Consider the following 22,187-nt stretch of genomic DNA (forward strand, 5'->3'; position numbering starts at 1 on the left):
CCATGTCATTTTTTATTGGCAAGTAAAATCAAAGCAACATTGGATACACTGTACTGAATCCTACGTATTTGGATGAGGTTCAACACTTGTTTTAGATATTAGGTTTTTCCCCCATGGGTATTCAGAGGTTCATAATGATATTTTGCCCTCTGTAGATTACATATATCTATCTTCACAAGAGATGGGTTCAGCATCTGTAGCGTGTCACATTTGGCAAAGGAAAATTGTATCAAATTATTTACACATTTACACGGTTCGTTCTAGGTGTCTGGAAACAGATGTTTTGTGACTTCCATTAAAGGCTAGATCTCTGTCCTCTTTATTGCAAAATATAAATTATGCAACATCTGTTTTGCAGTTCTTCTGGTGAGCGATTTCATGCTAATGTCATTAGCGCACCATAACGTGCCAAACAAAATAATATCCTATTGAGCTGCAACATAATGTAACATAATGTTTCCGATATGTGTAATGTCTAGCTTGTGCGGAGCTGGCTAGAGCAGTGGAGTTAGATTTTGCAACACACAAAATTTGTTTCGGGAAATCATTAATCATCCGTTAGTAGTAGTGGAGCTTCAGTAATAACACATTAGCTGAGATTTGTGCATTAAATAAGGAGACCCCCCCTTTACATTAGTCTATTTAGCCTTATGTATGAAAGCCCTCATCTGTTTTGTATTATGGGGAACATAGGACCCTTTCAGTTAATATCACACGTCAATGGTACAGGCTGTTAGGCTATGAATATTTAATTGTGTTTTCATGCCACTGGCTTTACCATAATGGAGTTTCGGTGGAGACAATGAATAGGCTACTTGACTTTGGGTTTTTACAGTGGGAGCATATGATATAGTAGGCCTATGCATTGGAGAAATGGCTGCATCCAATTACAACAACCAGGAGGCATTTCAGGGCATGCCACTTTACAAATGTGTATCTGATTATTTAAGATAAATGCATACTTAAAAAAAAAGAAATGGAAAGTTATTACATATATTTGTACAGCAGCTCTTTTATTCTGGGGTATAATGATTTCATTCAGAGCAACAATACAGCACTGAGAAGTGAGTCGGCTATGTGACATGATGAGAGGGTGTTGTACTCAGAGATGGTTCAGCTTCTACTGGAGAGTTGTCGCCACCTAGCAGTTCTCTGTGGTTTGGGAATGGGAATTTAGGGAGGTGGTATTTCTGAATGAAATCAGTTATGCGAACACTGCTGAATAGTAGGGATGGGAAGATAGCTTTTTTCTTGTCTTCGTCAATACATCATATTTTGTCACTTCGCACATAAGCACTTAGTTTCAAGCAGCTTATCACATTATATGATTGTAACCGTGGTTCAACTTACTTGCAGTTGTTTAGCCAACCCTTACATTCACAGGTCAATAATACTACAATGAGGCAACAGCAGCAGAGGTGCCGAAGTAGACCCACATGTACTGTTTTGATAAATGTTTTTACCTAGCACCGCTGAGTAATAGGCAAATCAATAACGTTGGGCTTTTCGAACAAATTATTCTTGCCCCATTTACAACTAGCTAGGTACTTTGTAACAATCGAATGGGCACAATGTGTGGTAGAGCTAGCACAATTATTCTGAGACCATTACCGTACATTTGGCAACTTAACTGTTTGTTGGCTGAAAAAAAGGTAATTGACACATTCTGCGTTGTGCGTAGAACCACAAAAGCCAACTCGCGAGCCCTCTGCGAGATTGGGTCGCTGGTGAGCAGCAAACACCATCTGAAAGAGAAAGGGAACATGGACTAAACATGGCACACAACATAAGCTTTTTTGAAGGTAAAGTGAGACTTAAAAAAAACCCTAGCTAATTGTAAAGGCAAGGCGGCAATGTTTGTTAGCGATCGCATTCCCGTGTCTCTAAATAAGACGTCGGATCCAGCGCGCGTGCCTCAAATTTGGTTTCAATCCTGTTCGAGAGCGCTAGCAATTAGCTAGCGAGCTAAAGTGAGCTATTCCCTGCGGAACTAGCTGGCTAACATTTATTCACATAACTTACATCTGAAGCTACATTGTTCACCGTGAATGGACATTTCAGAAACAAAAACGACATAATAGGCACGATTAAAATGGAATTATCCAAGTCACGTTGCTTTACTGAACGCCGTCTGTAGTTATGCTAGCTACTAAGCTAGCTAGCCCGTGTATGTCTGACTAGCTACCTAGAAGCTAGCTGACTACCTACTAGCTAAACTAACTACCCTCAAATGTAGGAAATGGGACACGGTTTTACTGACATAAGTTTGCGCAGTATTTTACAGGAGTAATTTGTTTACATAAATTATAGCTTGCTGTGCCGTGGGGTGAAGTTGTAACTTACTTGTGGACGTATGTACTGTAGATAATGGTCAAGATTGAACAGTCAGACAGCAAGGCCTAGCTGGCTAACGTTAGCTACATAGACATAATTGTTGACAGGCCTTCATGTCAGCTATACTTTTACATGTCCTTTTGTTTTTCATTTGATAATATTTAACAGTGGATCAACCTAACGTTATTTGTTGGTTAGCAATCAAGTTGACGTTAGTTATAAACAATACATTATTTCTGCTTTTCAAGGTCTTAAAGCTCAGAGAAGGGTTGTCAGTTTCCATTTCAGACAGCGCATAACAAAGTAGCTAGTCTGATGGTGTTCATGTAAATAGCCAGCAACCCAATAAGGACAAACCATATGCGTTATAATATGCATGCTTATATCAAAGTGCTAACTAGCTCAAAAACAAGGAAGGGAACACTTCTGTAAGCACCATGCCAGTGTGGAATGTGGTGTCTCCAAATTCAGTGTGTTGGGGGTGGGGGAGTTGAGGCTATAGGTATAGCTACGGTATATCATCTGCACATAACTCTTAACAAGACCAACACTTTAAATATATTTTGCGGTTAACACTCGTAGTCATGACCAATTAAGTAATAGGCCTAAGTTAGTCATTGCCTGTGCCACAGACTGGAGCAAGGAAGTAGTTAATGAGGACAGTATGCAACCCAAAGGCATATTGATAAAGGCAACCCCTGGAATAACTTTGTTTATTAGTTATTTCTATACTAAATTACTAGCTTTATAGACAGATTCTAAAGGGAGTCTAATTGTAATTCTAGAAAACGCAAAAATAAACATGAAAATCTTCAATTATAAATAACTTTAAGTGCCTACAGTGGGTCAGCTAAGTGGGAAATATCTTGCTGTACCTAGCATGGGCTGTCTTGCTGCAGTCTGTCTGGCAACAGTGCCCACAGTGTTGAGAAGGGAACAAAGCTGCAGTGACTGTCATTGAGCCATGGGTTTGAACCACTGAGCCAGACTCAAAGCAATCCTTCAACTGCTGTGCCTATCTATGACTGACCAGCCTCATTCATTTAGACTACTGATGGTGTTATGAAGAAGGTGGGCTAACACATGTAGGGGGGAAGCCTTGATTTCATAACACTGTAAGGATAGCCTACAGTGTTAAGAAATCAAATCATAGCTAGTCGGGTGAAAATGGAATGAGCTCAGTGGTCAAGCCATGACCTAATTATCTAGGCTACAGTTGGTGTACTAAGAAATGTATCTATACCGGATCTAACTGTTAGCCTAAACACTTAGTGACAGTTTTTGACAGCAAAATATAGACCCTTTGGCTAACTGCCACATCCACAGCTTCACTGCGTACCCTGCTGCTGTGCCACATAGTATTTATTGGAAAACATTTTAAGTGCTTCCTTGAAATGGTTTCCTACAGTGGTGAAATGTCTATCCTCAGATGTTGATATGGAGAGGCCTACAGTTATGTGATTGCACAAAACACACCTACTCAAAGCATCATGCAAATAACTTTTTGTGAAATACCGCCATCCAAAATCTGTTTTTGTCGTCTCTAAACCAGCTATTGTGATTGTCGTGAGATATTACGACTCCACCGTGTCTCATTTTCGAGCAGCATGGTGCTACGCCTCTAAGCCTGTTACACATTTATGATGAGAGTCACCATAGGAAATTAGTCTTGTCGTCCACAGAGAGGGGGGAGTAGCTCCTTGGCAAACACCTGCTCTGTTGTCAGCTGCCGCTGTGTCTCCTCTGCTTACAGTTTTATCGCAGACACGATTTAAGCTTTATTCATCAAAGAACATAAAAGGGGTTTTCAGTTATTTCTTTGTTGACTTGACTTTAGGTTGAGGCTATTTGGCTTCATCTTAACATCAGATTCATTATCTAGTTTTAGGATTACTCATGAATCCAAGTTCTCTTTGATGATTTGAATTATGCATGTGGTGCTAATACAAGCAGTGTTGAAATGATTACTGCAACTCCTAGAAGTGCACATGATCGTTTCAACTGATGCCCTCACTTTCCCGTCGTATAACTGAACTCATGCAAGTTGTGGTTTATTATATTCAAGCTCTGGATAGATCAGAGGCCAGGCGAGATGGAGGGTACAAGCAGAACTGGAGCTTTTCTCTTTCTGAAGGCAGTGAAGAGGAGAGGAGACATGAGTAAGCATTTCTCCTCCGGACCTCATTTCAGCACTCAGCATCGCTGCATTGCATCAATTTCACCCTGCCACCCGCCGTATCCACCAGACTGACAGACCCAAAGATTCTTTCTGTTCTGTTTATTAGTATTCCCACCTGAGAGCCTCCTGCCACCAGCTTAATATACAGATATGGCCACATGCACATGCAGAGTCTGTTTTGTAATAGAAGTGTGTAGACTGCAGAAGTGTTTTACACCAGGGATACAAACTGACAGTGATGTTACTGTAAAACTACATGTATCACAGAATCATGCGGTTATATATGACATCATATGACATTGTAATTCAATAATTGATGTAATCCAGTAACTTAAGGAAGTACCCAATATGTTTATCCAATGGTTTGAGCTAAGTGGACATAAAACCAAGGCATTATCTAACCACGCTCTTCCACCCCTTTTTCTCTTCTTTTTTCCTAAGCTGCACATCAGTGGTGACCACGAAGGAGATGGATGGACAGCAGCACTCATCCCCAGAGGGGCAGAAGGTACTGTAGGCTACCTCCCTCACTAAGGAAAGCCTTATCTTGCACCCCTCTGCGTTACTCACATTTATGGCATTGTTGCTCGCAGCAGGCTACAGGCTTTCTGCTCTGTCCTGTTGGTGCCCTCTGCCGTTCTGTCTCACCTCTCCCTTTTTATATGTCCTTATTATTTTCTGTCTAATTCTTTCTTTCTCTCCTTTCTTTTTCTTTCTCTCCTGCTCTGTCAAATCTTGTATGGCAAAGCCATCCAGAGGACTCCAGCTTTGTACCAGTAAAATGTTTTGCGCTGCTGCTGGTGAAAAGTTAATGTTGTGACATTTTGATGCAAACTGCACTGTTAAAATCCACAGAACATTTAATCCGATGAAATTTATTGTGAATTTGATATTATTTTGGGGTATTATTACTAAATATTCCAAACCTGTTTCTCTTGTATCAACTGAGCAGTGAATAAGAACATCAGCTCAGTGCTGTTTTTGCCATAACTTTACCGGGTTGTATCAGCGTTTAATGCAGCATCACTCAGGCATATACTGTATGCTCTCAGCATGTATGCTGTATGCTCTCTAAATGCACTGCAACATACTTTATGTAATCAGATCCTCTTTGTTAATTCTCTTCTTTGTTGTCTCTCTCTCCACCAGTCCCCTGCTCTTAGGCACTTCTCTTCTGCGGATCCCCTGAAAACATACGAAAACAGGCCAAATACAAATAATCACATAAGGGCTCTAAACAAACTAGGAACTGGCAAGAGGCTAAGGTATGGCACATCATTGTTGCTAGTATCTCTCCTGTCCAAGTTGGAACGTTTTGATGACAATGGCAAATATCATAATGAACCAATTCGACCTGTATTCAGTGAAACCCGGCGGATGTTGTTTCTCTGCTTTCCTCTCTAGTGAAATCCCATACCCGGTAGCAACGACGTCACCAATGCCGAACAGAACAGACTATTTAATCGGTAGCCCAACAACGCCTCAAGGGGTCGTTCTACAGGGGAGACACTTTCAGCACACCCACCATGTTCCTGCTGCAATGAGGAAACCTGTCCAAAGGTATGAGCCCTCACGGAAGTCACACTCTAGTCATACTGCATAACAAAGCATTGAAAGCGACTCTGTGGTTTTGTATGCCGGAACGCTTGATTTCTCCCAAGTTGCCGGGTAGGGCTGCATTACCAGTCGATCGACGAGAGAACATGTTACTCTCCCTTTTTATGTAAGGGTTTGATCAATTCCGTTTGGCTAATTGCCATCAAGTTGGAGGTGCAGCCCATTTATTCACGGATCATCACCATTATTGTGTTAGACTTGATTGTATTGGTAGACGAGACTTACTCTCTCCATTTTCCTTTCTTAAGCAACCTTGACTTAAAGGAAAGGTAAGACATTGAACCCAGTGGATTTTCTCAGCCATGCTTTGTGCTGCAACCACTTGTAGTGAGCTGAATGGTCTGATCTCTTTGTCCTGTTCTGACTTTGCATTTCATGTCATGCTGTAGTCAAAGCAGTAGTGCCTGTGCCTATGTGCATTTGTAATTTTTTAGCTAACTTAATACCCTGCTCAACCTGCATCCACCCACCTTTGGTCTGGATCTGTAGGGCACTGACTGAAGTCTGTTTGCATGGAATATCCCATGTCATGTGTTTCATCATAGCCTTACTCCATTGTGAAATAGCTTCATTAGCGCTCCTACACTTCATATTGCATATTTTGCTTATCTCCAATGATCCACTGCGGATTTGAGTTGTTTACCTCATTTATGGCTGTTGACAAACAAAGTATTTGTTTGCCTGTGCTTCTGACCAGAGCCATAGATTTAGACATATCTAGATATATGGCTGTGCTTCTGACCAAACTGTGCCCTTTTTCCCGCAGAAAAGAGTACAGCACCACCCAGCAGCAGATCCAGCCAGTAGAAGTAGAGAGCATCATTCTCACCTGTCCAGAGAGCCCAGGTACATTCACTGTGCCCTTACATTCACTGTATTTCAGGGTTTCCGTTATGAAAATGTGGCGCCGGACATTTGACCGGCAGCATTTCAATTTACAGGACATTTGAGTAATGTACCGGACCCATGTGCATTGGGTGCATAACCTGATTAGGGTGTCCAATCACCGTTCTGAGAATGACAGAAGTCACATTTTAGATTATGGTAGATAATCTTCCCGGAATATGCAAGTCGAGGATGCAATGATGTGTCTTTGATGATGTTCGAAGAACTGTCCACATTTATATTTTCCTCAAGATGACAAAATGAGTAACGAGTAGCAAAATCGCTAGCTTATGTTTTGGCCGGAATGGCAGTTTCAAGTTTGGAGAATAACGTTTCACCATACAAATGCACCTTTTATAATAAAGCATTCCATGCATCATCACATTTGCAGACTTATGTAAGAGAGCCTACTATTCGTAATGTGATGAGTAGATTGGATAGTCAAAATTTAGGGTAATAATATAACTCTGTCATTATTGACAAAAAAAGACCGTTCAATGGATGGCTGAGCGCGTATAGCGTAGGGGCCTGGGCTATCGGCCATATCGTGTACGTTTCTTTTTTCTTTGCACGTGAAACACATTTCTTGCGATTCTACTGAACTTTATATGACTGGAGACATTAGCAGAATCTTGTTAAATAAAACAAATGACAGGGTAGCCTACTCTAACACTGACAATCAAAACATTTCTTGTCCATATAATAGGCCTATGAGAAGGGGATACACAACTAGAATATGAAGTCCATCTAAACTGGAGGAGGTAATTATTGTCCAAAAACAAACTTTTAAGTGGCACTGACCCAACAATGATAGAGTGAAAATGTGCAGTGTGCACCAGGGATATGGCTATTGCTCTCCGCTGGTTCCAATATGATAGGCTATAGGCCTGTTGTTCTCTCAACTAAAAGACAGATTAGTCTTTTCATTGTCATTTCTTTACAGCAATAGTTTGGAAAGCAAATGGCTATGTTTTCTTGTGATTGAATGTAGAAATATTGTGATATGCCTGGCTGGGCGTCTGTACTTTTCACTGACAGTCACAACTCAACAACCATCTATTTGGTATTTGCAGTGTACGCTGCCAAAATTGTGCGGGTTGCCTTTCCTCCCGACTGTAGGCAATGCGATTCTTAAAAATCCAAAAAGTGTCTCTTTTTTTACGGCTAGGAGAAGCTAATGATCCTCTGTGACCAAATCATGCTTTAGTAACCTATTTTGACATATGGTCTTTATTTATGTATCGACAGGAGTAGGCTAATTAGGCTATATAATTTTGCCAATTTAATTCAGTTTACTAAGGGAAGGCTTAGCTTCCCCTAGCCTTGAAGACGTGCCGCATATGAGCCTATGCCAATCTACTATCCCCCGTTGTAGAAAAGTCTACCTATTCTATTGGTCAGCTTGTCGAGAAACAAACAAGGCTATGGGACGATAGATCCCAAATTCATATAACCAGTAAGCCTAGGCAACATTAACAAACAAAAAAAGTTGAAGCAATGAATCTGCAACATATCAGAACATTTAGCTTAAAATGTTGATAAACTATAATTTCTTAACTTTTTTTAGCGCAGCAATACGCACAAGGCAGTAGGCTACGCTCGGATGTGCATTTGGCCACTGGACAACAAAAGAAAGTAAAAAACCAATAGCATATGGATGTCTGTATAAAATAATTGCCTCCACGGATATGGTCGGAATTTGCCTAGGCTACTTTGAAGCAAGATTAAACATGTCTCCATAATATGTAGTAAAATGTTCAGGTTTCAAACAATTAAGTAGCGACACTGAACAAAAATATAGTCAATTTCTATGATTTTACTGAGTTACAGTTCATATAAGGAAATCGGTCAGTTTAAATAAATTGATTAGGCCCTAATCTATGGATGACTTGGTATACAGATAAGCATCTGTTGGTCACAGATATAGTGTATTCAGACCCCTTGACATCTTCCACATTTTGTTACGATGCAACCTTATTCTAAAATTGATAAAATTGTTTTTTTCCCCTCAATCTACACAGAAAACCCTATGTCAAGGCAAAAACAGGTTTGAACATTTTTGCTAATGTAAAAAAAAATGTAGTGAAATATTACATTTACGTAAGTATTCAGACCCTTTACTCAGTACTTTGTTGAAGCATCTTTGGCAGCGAGTCTTCTTGGGTATGACACTACAATCTTGGCAAACCTGTATTTGGGGAGTTTCTCCCATTCTTCACTGTAGTTCCTCTCAAGTGCTGTCAGGTTTGATGGGGAGCGTTGCTGCACAGCTATTTTCAGGTCTCTACAGAGATGTTCGATCAGGTTCAAGTCCAGGCTCTGGCTGGGCCACTCAAGGCCATTCAGAGACTGTTTTGGCTGTGTGCTTAAGGTCGTTGTCCTGTTGGAAGGTGAACGTTCGCCCCAGTCTGAGGTCCTGAGTGCTCTGGAGCAGGTTTACGTCAAGGATCTCTCTGTACTTTGCTCAGTTCTTCTTTCCCTCGATCCTGACTAGTCTCCCTGTCCCTGCCACTGAAAAACATCCCCACAGCATGATGCTGCCACCACCACCATGCTTCACTGTAGGGATGGTGCTAGGTTTCTTCCAGGTGTGGTGATTGGCATTCAGGCCAAAGAGTTTAATCTTGGTTTCATCAGACCAGAGAATTTTGTTTCTCATGGTCTGAGAGCCCTTTCGGTGCCTTTTGGCAAACTCCTGGCGGGCTGTTGTGCCTTTTACTGAGAAGTGGCTTCCGTCTACCCACTCTACCATAAAGGCCTGATTGGTGGAGTGCTGCAGAGATGGTTGTTCTTCTGGGAGGTTCTCCCATCTCCACAGAGGAACTCTAGAGCTCTGTCAGAGTGACCATCGGGTTCTTGGTCACTTCCCTGACCAAGGCCCTTCTCCCCCGATTTCTCAGTTTGGCAGAGCAGCCAGCTCTTGGAAGAGTCTTGGTGGTTCCAAACTTTTCCATTTACGAATGATGGAGGCCACTGTGTTCTTGGGGACCTTCAATGTTGCAGAATTTCTTTTGTACCCTTTACCAGATCTGTGTCTCGACACAATCCTGTCTCGGAGCTCTACGGACACTTTCTTCAACCTCATGGTTTGGTTTTTGCTCTGACATGCACTTATAATTGTGGGACCTTATATAGACAAGGTGTGTGCCTTCTCTAAATCATGTCCAATCAATTGAATACACCACAGGTGACTCCAGTCAAGTTGTAGAAACATCTGAATGATGATCAATGGAACAAGATGCACTTGAACTCAATTTCGAGTCTCATAGGAAAGGCTCTGAATACTTATGTAAATTAAGCATTTCGGGTTTTTACTTTTAATAAATGAGCAAAACTTTCTAAAAACCAGTTTTTGCTTTGTCATTATGGGTTGTGTGTAGATAATAAACAAATACATCCTTGAATCCATTTTTAGAACAAGGCTGTAACGATTTTTTTTGTTGGAAAAAGTCAAGGGGTCGCATTATTTTCCGAATGCACTGTATATACAAAAGTATGCAAACACCCCTTCAAGTTAGTGGAGTTTTGCTATTTCAGCCCCACCTGTTGCTGATAAGATTTTAAAAAAATAATTGAGTACACAACCATGCAATCTCCATAGACAAACATTGGCAGTAGAATGACCTTAATGAAGAGCTCAATGACTTTTAACGTGGTACCGTTATTGGATGCCACCTTTCCAACAAGTAATTTCATCAAATTTCTGCCCTGCTAGAGCTGCCCCGGTCGACTGTAAGTGCTGTTATTGTGAAGAGGAAACGTACGGGAGCAATAACGCCTTAGCCGCAAAGTGGTAGTCCACACAAGCTCACAGAACGGGACCACCGAGTGTTGATGGGCGCAGCGCGTAAAAAATGTCTTTCATCAGTTGCAACTCTCACTACAGAGTTCCAAACTGCCTCTTCAAGCAACGTCCGCACAGTAACTTTTAGTCGGTGCTTCGTGAAATGGGTTTCCCTGGCCGAGCAGCTGCACACAAGGCTAAGATCACCATGCGCAATGCCAAGTGTTGGCTGGAGTCGTGTAAAGCTCGCCATCATTGGACTCTGGAGCAGTGGAAATGCATTCTCTGGAGTGATGAATCACTCTTCACCATCTGGCAGTCCGACGGATGTATCTGGGTTTGGCGGATGCCAGGAGATTCACTACCTGCCTGACTGCATAGTGACAACTGTAAAGTTTGGTGGATGAGGCATAATGGTCTGGGGCTGTCTTTCATGGGTCGTGCTAGCTCCCTTAGTTCCAGTGAAGAGATCTTAACGCTACAATATACAATGACATTCTAGACAATTCTATGCTTCCAACTTTGTGGCAACAGTTTGGGGAAGGCCCTTTCCTGTATCACCATTGATATTGGCGGGAACTGGATCACGCTGTCGTAAACGTCAATCCAGAGCATTTCAAACATGCTCAATGGGTGACATGTTTACTACAACAGATCCTTGCTACATGGGGTCGTGCATTATCCTGTTGAAACATGCGGGAATGGCAGCGGAGGAATGGCACGACAATGGGCCTCAGGATCTCGGCACGGTATCTCTGTGCATTCAAGTAGCCATTGATAAAATGCAGTTGTGTTTGTTGTCCTTAGCTTATGCCTGCCCATATCATAACCCAACCGCCACCGTGGGGCACTCTGTTCACAACATTGACATTAGAAAACCACTCGCCCACATGATGCCATACACTCAGTCTGCCATCCGTTACAGTTGAAACCAGGATTAATCCGTGAAGAGCACACTTCTGCAGCATGCCAGTGGCAATCAAAGGTGAGCATTTGCCCACTGAACTCGGCTATGATGCCAAACTGCGGTCCGGTCAAGACACTGGTGAGGATGACGAGCACGCAGATGAGCTTCCATGAAATGGTTTCTGGCAGTTTGTTCAGAAATTCTTCGGGTTGTGCAAACCCACAGATTCATCAGCTGTCTGGGTGGCTGGTCTCAGAGGATCCCGCAGGGGAAGACTGATGTTGAGATCCTGTGGTAGGGTGGTTATACGTTGTGATGCCGGTTGGACGTACTGCCAAATTACATAAAACAATGTGGAGGTGGCTTATGGTAGAGAAAAGAACGTTCAATTCTCTGGCAACAGCTCTAGTGGACAATTCATGCAGCCAACATCATGATTTTCGATATATAATGTTTGTGACACAAATGTAAAAGTATCTAGGTGGTAGAGGGTGTCTGGATGTGGCTTTGCAGCCTCACTCTCTGGCAGTGAAGGCTGTAGGGTCTGCGGGGCAGCAGATCTGGGCTGAGCCTCCTGCCTGTGTCTGCCAGAGGGGGATTACAGCAGGCCTCGCAGATTAATCCGCCCGCAAAGCTCCTCTGAGAGGAAGGAGAGAGAGGGAGCCTGGCGGTCACAAATGAGCATGGGGAGGAAAGCAGCACACACAGGCAGTCAGGCTAATAAAGCACACTGTGCCTGGCCAACCAACTCCTGCACAGTGAAATATTAAGGTGACCTTGGAACATTGGAACACTGCATCCGTGTGAAACTTTTCCCCAATGGTAATTTTTTCCACTCTGGCAATTTTTGTTTGTGTTGAAAATGAGGCTGGTTCTCAACCAGTTGTTACTGCACACTGTATATGACAGATAAGTCATATTTTTCCTTTCCGTGTTCTCTTTTGTTTCCTTTTTAGTCAACGACAACTCGAGCATCAAACGGCGTGTCCAGCAGCACAGTCGGAGAGCCTCGGCGGAGGGCTGTTGTAGCTTTCCCTCGCAGGTTCAGACCGAGGAGGTAGGAGTCGTAGCTTATACACTTTGTCATCTCAGAGTAGGAGTGCTGATCTAGGATCAGTTTTTACTTTTACATTATAATGGATATGTTAATATGGACGGGGGAGGCTGATCCTAAGTCAGCACTCCTACGCTGAGACGCTTTATGTATAGGCCAGGCCCTGAAGGTCGAAAAGGACCTGTGCCTGCTTAGTAAGTGCATGTCTCTGTGTTCATCTAGATTTGACTGTTTAGTGTTTACCATGCAGCCTTTCCATATGAGAGGACTCTGACCCTGCTGGGCTGGAGTGGCAGCTACTCCCCACTGGGCCTTTCTCTCAGGCTTTGCTAGTCAACTATCAAACCATCCAGCCTGCTCCTTCCTGTCTGAGTCATACCTTTAGTGTTGGGCCTAGAGCCAGAGAGGAATAAATACCTGACTAGAAAGAAGCATGTTTATCAGTTGACCATTTCAACCCAAAAGGGCAGACGGGTTTTAAGACGATACCCCTGACAAATAGTGTTGAGAAGAAAATCTAAGTATTTGAATGTGAATGTATCTTCTGCTGAAACTGAATTGTATCTTGTCTTTTCTGCAGGCCCTACATCCAAACGTTGTGTGCGGGAAGTGTAGCAAATCCAGTGACAACAGCACCATGTGTGAACACTGTGGGAACCCCTTGGCGTTGGAGGCCCCCCACCTCCACCACCCCCCTGCAGCCCAGCCTACGTCCCCCACGCCCAGACCCCCCATCCGACCCCATACCCACCAGCACCCCTCCCCAGGAGCCAACAATCTACAGCTGAGGAAGAACAGCTTCTACGGTTCGGCCTCGACCTTGAGGGCGCCGCCGCTGCGCGTGGACACTGTGATGAACCCGCCCATCCCGGTACGCATTACCACCCGGGCCGGCCTGTTACTGCCACACAACGGGAGACCCGTCGGGGCTGGGCTAGTGGGGAGCTGCTGCGCCGGGAAAGTCGCCGCCAACAAAGGCAGGAGGACGGCGGCCGCCAAGCTACACAAGATCAACGACCCCAGTAAGTCTACTGGTCCATCCCGACCTGCTAAGTACTCACTTCTCGCATCTCTCTACGGTGGTTATTGCCAGAGTTTACCTCAGGGCTTTGCATTGTGTAAGGTAGTGCAGGAAGTTTTCATTTAAACTGGCAGTACAGAATGTTCTTGCTAGTAAACCACACACCTCACAACCAGTAGCACCTGTCTGTATATCTTACCTCTCTCACACAAGGTCACATTTGTTTGCAAACGAATGCCACTTTTCAAAATCTAAATCTCCTGCTCTTCTTGAAAGAATACATTCAATTATGGTGGAGCGAGTGACTCATTCTCAGTCATGAAATGTCTGTAATGTGTGTGTGTGTGTGTGTGTTCCAGTCGTGCTGTCCAGTGACGACGATGAGGAGGATGAAGCCGACGACGGCAGCACTGGTAGCGTCAACAGGCTGGACAGCGTCTCCCCGCTGCCCGCTGACTCGGCCCACTCCTCGCCAGCGCCCTCCGGAGGCAGGGTCGAGGCGGCAGTGAAGAGTAGCGCAGGAGAGGAGCAGGAGGAGATCACCTCTGATTTCTTCGCCGATGTCGACAGCAGAATCTCGCTACCCAAAAGGAACCGAATGAAAGATCAGGTGTGTGTCCGCTTCTTTGAAATACACTGAGCGTACAAAACATTAAGGACACCTGCTCTTTCCGTGACACAGGCTGATCAGGTGAATCCAGGTGACGGTTGTGATCACTTATTGATGTCACTTGTTAAATCCCACTTCAATCTGTTTATTTGAAGGGGAGGAGAAAGGTTGAAGAAGGATTTCTAAGCCTTGAGACATGGATTATGTATGTGTGCCATTCAGAGGGTGAATGGGCAAGACGAACGATTGAAGTGCCTTTGAACTGGGTATGGTAGTAGGTGCCAGGCGCACCGGTTTGTGTCAAGAACTGCAACGCTGCTGTTTTTTTACGCTCAACAATTTCCTGTGTGTATCAAGAATGGTCGACCACCCAAAGGATATCCAGCCGCCAACTTGACACAACTGTTGGAGTCAATGGAGTCAACATGTGCCAGGATCCGTGTGGAACGCTTTCGACACCTTGTAGAGCCCATGCCCCAACAAATTCAGGCTGTTCTGAGGGCTGGGGGGGAGACAAGTCAATATTAGGAAGGTGTTCCTGTTGTTTGGTGTACTCTGTATACATTTTAAAGGATTTTTTTTCATTTTATTCAGACTGGGATAGCATGAAATGAGTCATGTTGGGATTTGTACCCATGTTGTGGTAGTGTATATGTGCTGCAAGCGGCCGCGTTATATGCTGCACCAGCCTCTGTGTATAGGATATAGGACTTGTGTGGATACGTAATGAAATGTTGTTGATCCCTCAAGGATGTTTCCGCAGTTCTCAGTTCTCTCAAAGGTTGGCCACATTTAGTACACGGGCCCAGCTATAGTGAGCCAGTCTGATAGTGCGCTGTTTTGGAACATTTCAGTTTGGATTTATTGACCCCGTCTGTCAGAATGTCCTTGAGAACTCAATGTTCCTGATCTGCTCTCTCAAGGTAACATTGTGGGTTGTTTTGCTTGGCAACAAATTATATTACTGGGTGTTTCTTTGTTCACTAAGATAGTCCCACTCCCAATGGCCAAAAACAACTAACGATTAAGTCTCCTAATTTACTTTTTGTGTGTTCAGGATTGTTTTCCTTTTAGAAACATACCGCTCGTGACATTTTAGCTTTCAAACTAATTAGGCAGCTGAATCTAAATGACCAGTTGAGGAAGAATCTGATATTGTTGGCAAGACGAGTACTGTACATGATTGGTCGCTAAGAGGAATGAATGATATGAAGCGGCAGATTTCAAGGCTGACCGTGTGTTTTTCAGTTTGGAAACCAAATACCTGACGACTCTACACCCAGGAAAAAACAGAAGACCTCCCCCTACAAGCTGGACAGCATTATCCTGGACTGTAGGAGCGTGAGAGTAGGAACTCTTCGCAGGATGGTGACCAAACCTGTCATTGTAAGTACTCTGCTCCTGTACTCTGTTCTCTCTCTGTACAGACACTCAGTTGTGCTTATCAAAAATGTTGCCAAAAACAATAGCCTATAGCAATATGGTCAAAGCTGAAATTATTTATACTAATTGTCTTACTGACATAATGTATCATTCAACTATCTCTTTGTCTTTCAGTTTACGGGCGATTACATTCAACTTGAAACTGAAGGTGAGAGACATAAGAACATAAAATGTCTTACGCATTTTTTTCCCTTTGCTCTCCAATGACAAAATGTTGTAGATGCGTTATACTCACACTCTTGTACAATATGAAGTGAAGGGTGGCATAATTCCAATGCATTTCCCAAAATTCCCATGTTTTCTAGAAATCGTAGTTGAAGGATTCCGAATTTCCTGCTTATTCCCTCCTGTTTCAGGGAATCTTCCAACCAGGATTTCTGGACAACCTGGGAATTGTGGAAACGTTACTGAAATTCTGCAAACCTAACGGCATGTGATGTTCTAGTGCTTTGTATCCCAGGCCCTGAAGTGGATTCTCTGGAGAAAGTGCGTCTGCAAGCATCTGGGCTTATCAGCTGTGAGTGGTGCAGCGTGAGGAAGCTACCCGTGCTCTTCTTCCAGACCACCCAAGAGGAATGTCTGCGGCTTCGCACCCAGCTCAAGATGACCCGCGACAAGGGAGGCCTGTGGTACGACTGTGCCAGCAATGGTGAGGACTGCCAATCCATAAGTGAAGCATCCTTGCCAGTTGTAACGTCAGTAGTCTGTAAAATAGATGGATGAATGTGTTTTTTGTTTACCAAACTTGTCAACGTTGTCCCCCTGTTTTGGAGAATAATTTTCTATTACGTATTTTTTTTTTTGCTAAATCCGGTCTGTGACCTCACGGTCTACAAAATGTCAATAAGTCTTATTGCTGCTCTCCCTACTCACCCCAGACTCTGACGAGAAGTACATCGTGCTGATCTTTGAGAACGGGCTGTCGTTGCACGAGCAGATGATTCTAGAGGAGATTCTACAGGAGATCGGCCGAGTCAACAAACTCAACGAGTTCCCCACTAAACTGCCGTTTGATGAAGCTAACATCAGATTGGTCAACTACAACAAAGCAACAAAAGAGAAGGTGGGCTTTATCTAAATGGAAGATTAGCATCTTGGAGCCTTTTGAGACTAGCTAAGAAAATATGTGTTACCGGTGTTGCCTTTCCTTGGCTTCAGGTTTTCAACAAACAGTCTCTTTTTAAACAATCCCTTAACCATGATATTTTGGTTGCATCACTTTCTTGTAGGTAAAGAATAATGGCAACAATGGCGGTAAAGCCAACAACACACCGCCACCAACAGTGCGGACACGCATGGCCACACGGCAGCAGACCAGCACGTTCTTCGATGAGGAAGACGATGATATGGCTGAGCTCCAACCCACCTTCACTGGACCAATCGTAAAGTATGAGGGTTATCTATCTCCTACACCTGGGTCATGTTCAAGAAAATGGGCTGAAATGGGAAGGGGCTAACACTCATATTCTGTTGCAAACCATTTCACTTCGGTGTGCCCTGTCCTCCTAAGTATCATTCTAAAGTGTTTGTTCCTAATGTTAATTTGGATGGTTGTGTTGTAGGTTGATGGTGTACCCACCTCCTCCAGCCAAGGGGGGCATGTCGGTGACTAACGAAGACCTCCACTGCCTTAACGATGGAGAGTTCCTAAACGACGTCATCATAGACTTTTATTTAAAGTTAGTGGCTTTCGTGTTCCGTTGTATATTTCCCATTGTTGTTTTTTGAAGTCACATGCTAGGTTTGATTTTCTATAGGAACACAAAGTGCCTGCGTTTGTGGTATACTGGGAATTTTGCCAACCTTACAAGGGGAGTGGATTAACTGTTTTTCTATGTGTGCATCTTCCCTTTAGATATTTAGTTTTGGAGAAGTTGAAAAAAGAAGACTCACAAAGGAGTCACGTGTTCAGCTCCTTCTTTTACAAGAGGCTCAACCAAAGAGAGAGGAGAAACATCCCAGACACCACCAACCTAACGTGAGTCTCCTCTCCTCTGCCCAGAGCGGCCCAACAGCCCCCAGATCTATATGTGCTGTTTTGCCAACTCATTTGGTCATTATCACGGCAAACATTGTTTTAGTTGTCAAGACGGCACAAACTGATGCGGGACCAGGCAAGGGGAACACATTTCAGACAGAGTTCAGTAAACCATGTCTCTTGTTTGCCAGGATCCAGAAGAGGAAGCACAATCGGGTGAAGACGTGGACCCGACATGTAGACCTGTTCCAGAAGGACTTCATCTTTGTTCCCATTAACGAGTCGTGAGTGCTGCTCAATACCCCTGCCTGCGGCCAAATTACATCCTATTCCCTATGTAGTGCACTATATTTGAGCGGAGCCCGACTATATAAGGAAGGGAAAGGGGATACCTAGTCAGTTGCACAACTGAATGCATTCAAGCCAAATGGATCAGAGCGGTGCGGGGGGCTGCCTTAATCAACGCCTATGTCATCAGTGCCCAGGGAGCAGTTGTTGTGGGGGTTAACTGCCTTGCTCACGGGCAGAACGGCAGATTTTTCCACCTTGCCGGGATTCGAACAAGCAACCTTTCGGTTACTGTCCCAACACTCTAACCTCTAGGCTACCTGCCATTTGAGATGCGAATTTCAACATGGAAATTAATTGACTGTTTTCTTGTCTCAAGTGCAATGATGAAGGTGAACAGACTGATGCAAAATAATAGACAAAGATGGTAGACAGAACTGTCTCTATTAACCAAACCCATTGCTGTATGTGTTTCAGAGCCCACTGGTACTTGGCAGTGATCTGCTTCCCAGGCCTTCAGGGCCCTCAGTTTGTGGCCAACCCCCTATACCAGGCCCCGGAGTCAGCACCAGGGCCAACACAGGCTGCCCCCCAGGGCAGCCCCCCTGACCACTGCCGGCCCCTGTCTCCAGAGCCAGACCACTTTGAGCCTCTGTCCCCAGACAGAGAGGAACCCGTGACCCCCTCAGAGAAGCTCTCCCTCAGTGCCACCGAGGCCTCCTCAGGGGGACACTCTCACAGCGAGCAGCCAAAGGGTGTGTCCACCTGTCCCAATGGGGGCCAAGAGCCTCCTAAGACCTCTGGAGCCAGGGTGAATGGACAGGTCAGCGCCCAGCCACAGTACACAGGTAAGCCACAGGCAGACGTCACTACTTGCAAGTAGCATTTCATTGCACTGTGTACAATACACTATGTTGTATCCTGCGCATATGGCAAATCAACATTGATTGCGATTTCTTGGAAACTGATGGGAAATTAATCTGTGATTCATTGGCCTTTTTTAATTATGTTTTGCAGATGGTCTGCACAGAATCAGTGTGTGTTATGGATCAGGAGGTGGCAATGGTGATGACACCCATACCTTTTCAGATGATCAAAGCTCCTGCCAGGTAACGGTGGAATTTGCTTCTCTGTTTGGTGACATTTCCAAGGAAGTTAAATGGATGTTATGTGTCACGTTGTTTTTCCTTTTGTCTAGGATGAGTGCAGTGAGGATGGTGCACTTGCTGAGGACCCGGTTACCCCTGAGAGCTCGGAGTGTACCTCCAAACCCACCATCTGTAAACAGTGAGTAGGAGAGGATGTTCTACTTGTGCCAGTAGATGGCGATATTGCTCTCCTGACACCTTTGTGGCTAGTGTGATTTGAGGTGATTGTCCATTCACATTTACCTCAGAATCACAATGTTTAAGCATTTGCTGAGTGATTTTTGTTTGTTTTCTCAGGCCCTGCATTCTCATCATGGACTCGTTACGTGGCCCTGCCAGATCTTCAGTCGTTAAAACATTACGAGAGTAAGTCAATTTTTTCATACTGTTCTGTATATTGTACATTTAGTTTGCCTAATTTGTACATCATCTAAGTATTACACGCATTGGCGCACCAAAGCAAACCTTCCCAAGCCATTTATATTTAGTGTTTTTGTTTGTGTGATTTGCGTGTGTAACTGCAGGTACCTGGAGGTAGAGTGGGAGGTGAGGAAAGGAAGTCAGAGGAGTTTTGGGAAGGATCAGATGAAGGGCTCCAACCCGCGTGTGCCTCAGCAAGATAACTTCAGCGACTGTGGAGTCTACATCCTGCAGTATGTGGAGAGCTTCTTTGAGGTGAGAGCATAGGCTGAAGGCAAAGCGGCTCTGTTCAAAAGTAGTGCACTATATAGGGAATAGGGTGCGGTTTTTAGGATGCACATGGCGAGAAATACAACCAGTGCAGTGTATAAAATAACAGACACCTGGGGCCATATAATGAGATGTGGTCTGTTTTTCATTTTCATTTGGTTGTATTTTTAGATTGCCAATGTTTACCGACTTGATTTACTGTAACAACTACTGATAGCCGACTCTGCTAGCCAGAAGTGAATCCCAAATACGGATACCAGCTACTGTTTTAAAGCAATCGCACCAAACCAGGCCTTTATCGACTCTTGATTTTGAAGCTCATTTTCGACCTTACAACACTCCAAAAATAGATCGGACATTGCTTAGGAGTGAATCCATAATAATTACATTTTTCTGCCCTCCATTCAGAGTCCACTTGCCAGCTTTCATCTCCCTGTGAACCTGGCGGAATGGTTCCTGCAGCAACGGATGAAGACTAAACGCGAGGAGATCAAGGAGCTCATTCGAAAGATCCAATCCCAACAGAAGAAGGAGGCGGGCCAGGGCTCAGCCAAAGGCTCACCTGAAGAACAGGAGGTGGGAGGAGAGGATACAGAGGAAGGTGTAGAGATACAGATTCAGAACTTTCCCGTCAGCCCCTGAGGTGCATTGTCTGGTCTGACACGGCTACCTACCTACTCTCTTTTACTTTGACATGACGGTCCTATCTATCGGGTGGGGCTCCCGCTGCCTGGCCAAGCCTGGAGGTCGGTCCGTCTGCCTTCCTGCTGCCAGGGCCTGATTACATGCTGCTGGATTACCCCCATTATTTCCTAACTGTCCTATTCCTTCCATTTACAACAAAACAAAACATTTTACATTTGTATTGAATAAAACGTGTACATATGCTGGATGTTTTTGCTGCCTTTGAGATTTACTGTTTTTGATGCCGTGCTATACATGGATGATCATCATCCATATCTGTTTTCTTCATAGATGTTCTTTTTTTCGGGTGCAGAATATACTGTTCCGCTCTTGTATCATATTTTTTATGCATCTGACTGAGTTGTGTAGAGAACTTGCTGTTATTTGTCATTTATAGCCATACCGGTCTGGAAGAAAGTATCATTTTCAAAATCCCAGTACCTCTCATGAATTGCTTAGCCAGTGCTTGTTAAAGGCCCAGTGCAGTCAAAAACATGATTTACCTGTGTTTCATATATTTCTCCACACTAGGTTGGACTAATACTATATGATAATACTGTATAATGCCCTTTTAGTGTAATAGCTGTTTGATGGGATGAAGACATCACAGCTAGTTTACCATTTTTACCTCCCATATAGTCCTAGCTAAATTCTTGCCTGAGAAATTGGTCATTGCGAAGAAGCTATTTGTTGCTTTTTGACCATTTTTAATTGAAAACAATCACAGTAAGGTACTTACTTGTTTCCCAGATATGATTTGATATTGAGATAAAAATGGCTGCATTGAACCTTTTTAAGTCTCTTTATGTGAGTGGATGGATCTTGAGCATTAAACACAGAGATGCAAGAGCACATAATTTGCCTTAGTTTTTATAACATACTGTTTGTCAGCCTTCTTCCTTCAGTTGTTGTTGGTTTTCCTCTGCATAAAACATGAGTTGAGTGTACCTTTCTTTAGTAAAGTATTTGGGACACTTACTGTAATAGAATTCATGTAATTCCATGAGATGTCATCCCATATTCAATATCGCTGTTGTAGAAGTGCATTTGTGCCTGGTTTCATCATCTGGTCGCCCGGGGTTGATAGGATGAAAAGATGGTCATCTAGATCTGCCTGTCCTCTATTGTTTGAACAAATGACTGCTATTATCCATCATTATCTAGGGATCATTGGGTCTTGTCATTAATACAGCGTTATACAGTTAGTTGATCTTCCTTTGCTCAAAATATTTTATTTTTTATTAGCCTAGCTCAAAAAGTTTCATTTACAGGTAACTGCCAAAATAAAGGAAACACCAATATAGTATCTAAATAGGGCGTTGGGTCACCATGAGCCGCCAGTGCACCCAGAATGGCTTTAATGCGCCTTGGCATAGATTCTACAAGTGTGAAACTGAGGGATGCACCAACATTCGTCCATGCGGAATTCCATCATTTGGTGTTTCGTTGATGGTGGTGGAAACCACTGTCTCAGGCTCTGCTCCAGAATCTCCCATAAGTGTTAAATTTGGTTGAGATCTGATCCCAGTTTTTAAAAGATATCTATCTGGATTTCACCTATCGGA

At 43.7% G+C, this 22,187-nt stretch overlaps 1 protein-coding gene across 4 annotated transcripts; it reads left to right on the forward strand.

Annotated features, from left to right (window-relative positions):
- Positions 1–1,657: 1,657 nt before the first annotated feature.
- Positions 1,658–21,569, forward strand: LOC112217482 (sentrin-specific protease 6). 4 transcript variants are annotated; one of them, XM_024377791.2, is made up of 24 exons: positions 1,658–1,802; positions 4,400–4,493; positions 4,955–5,021; positions 5,663–5,778; positions 5,918–6,073; positions 6,379–6,399; positions 6,897–6,976; positions 12,663–12,763; positions 13,341–13,782; positions 14,141–14,391; positions 15,640–15,777; positions 15,949–15,982; positions 16,280–16,483; positions 16,713–16,897; positions 17,064–17,221; positions 17,397–17,513; positions 17,690–17,812; positions 18,004–18,096; positions 18,578–18,948; positions 19,118–19,209; positions 19,299–19,387; positions 19,546–19,614; positions 19,773–19,923; positions 20,347–21,569. In XM_024377791.2, exons 1-24 carry the CDS (start codon positions 1,775–1,777, stop codon positions 20,578–20,580), a joined length of 3,414 nt encoding a protein of 1,137 aa, XP_024233559.1. In that variant the 5' UTR covers positions 1,658–1,774; the 3' UTR covers positions 20,581–21,569. The 4 variants fall into 4 exon arrangements, with proteins under 4 accessions (XP_024233559.1, XP_024233560.1, XP_024233561.1 ...); XM_024377792.2 differs by having other exon boundaries at positions 16,295–16,483; XM_024377793.2 differs by lacking the exon at positions 6,379–6,399.
- Positions 21,570–22,187: the final 618 nt, after the last annotated feature.

The sequence above is a fragment of the Oncorhynchus tshawytscha genome, linkage group LG18 (genome assembly GCF_018296145.1).
Source record: "Oncorhynchus tshawytscha isolate Ot180627B linkage group LG18, Otsh_v2.0, whole genome shotgun sequence".
Lineage (NCBI taxonomy): Eukaryota > Metazoa > Chordata > Actinopteri > Salmoniformes > Salmonidae > Oncorhynchus > Oncorhynchus tshawytscha.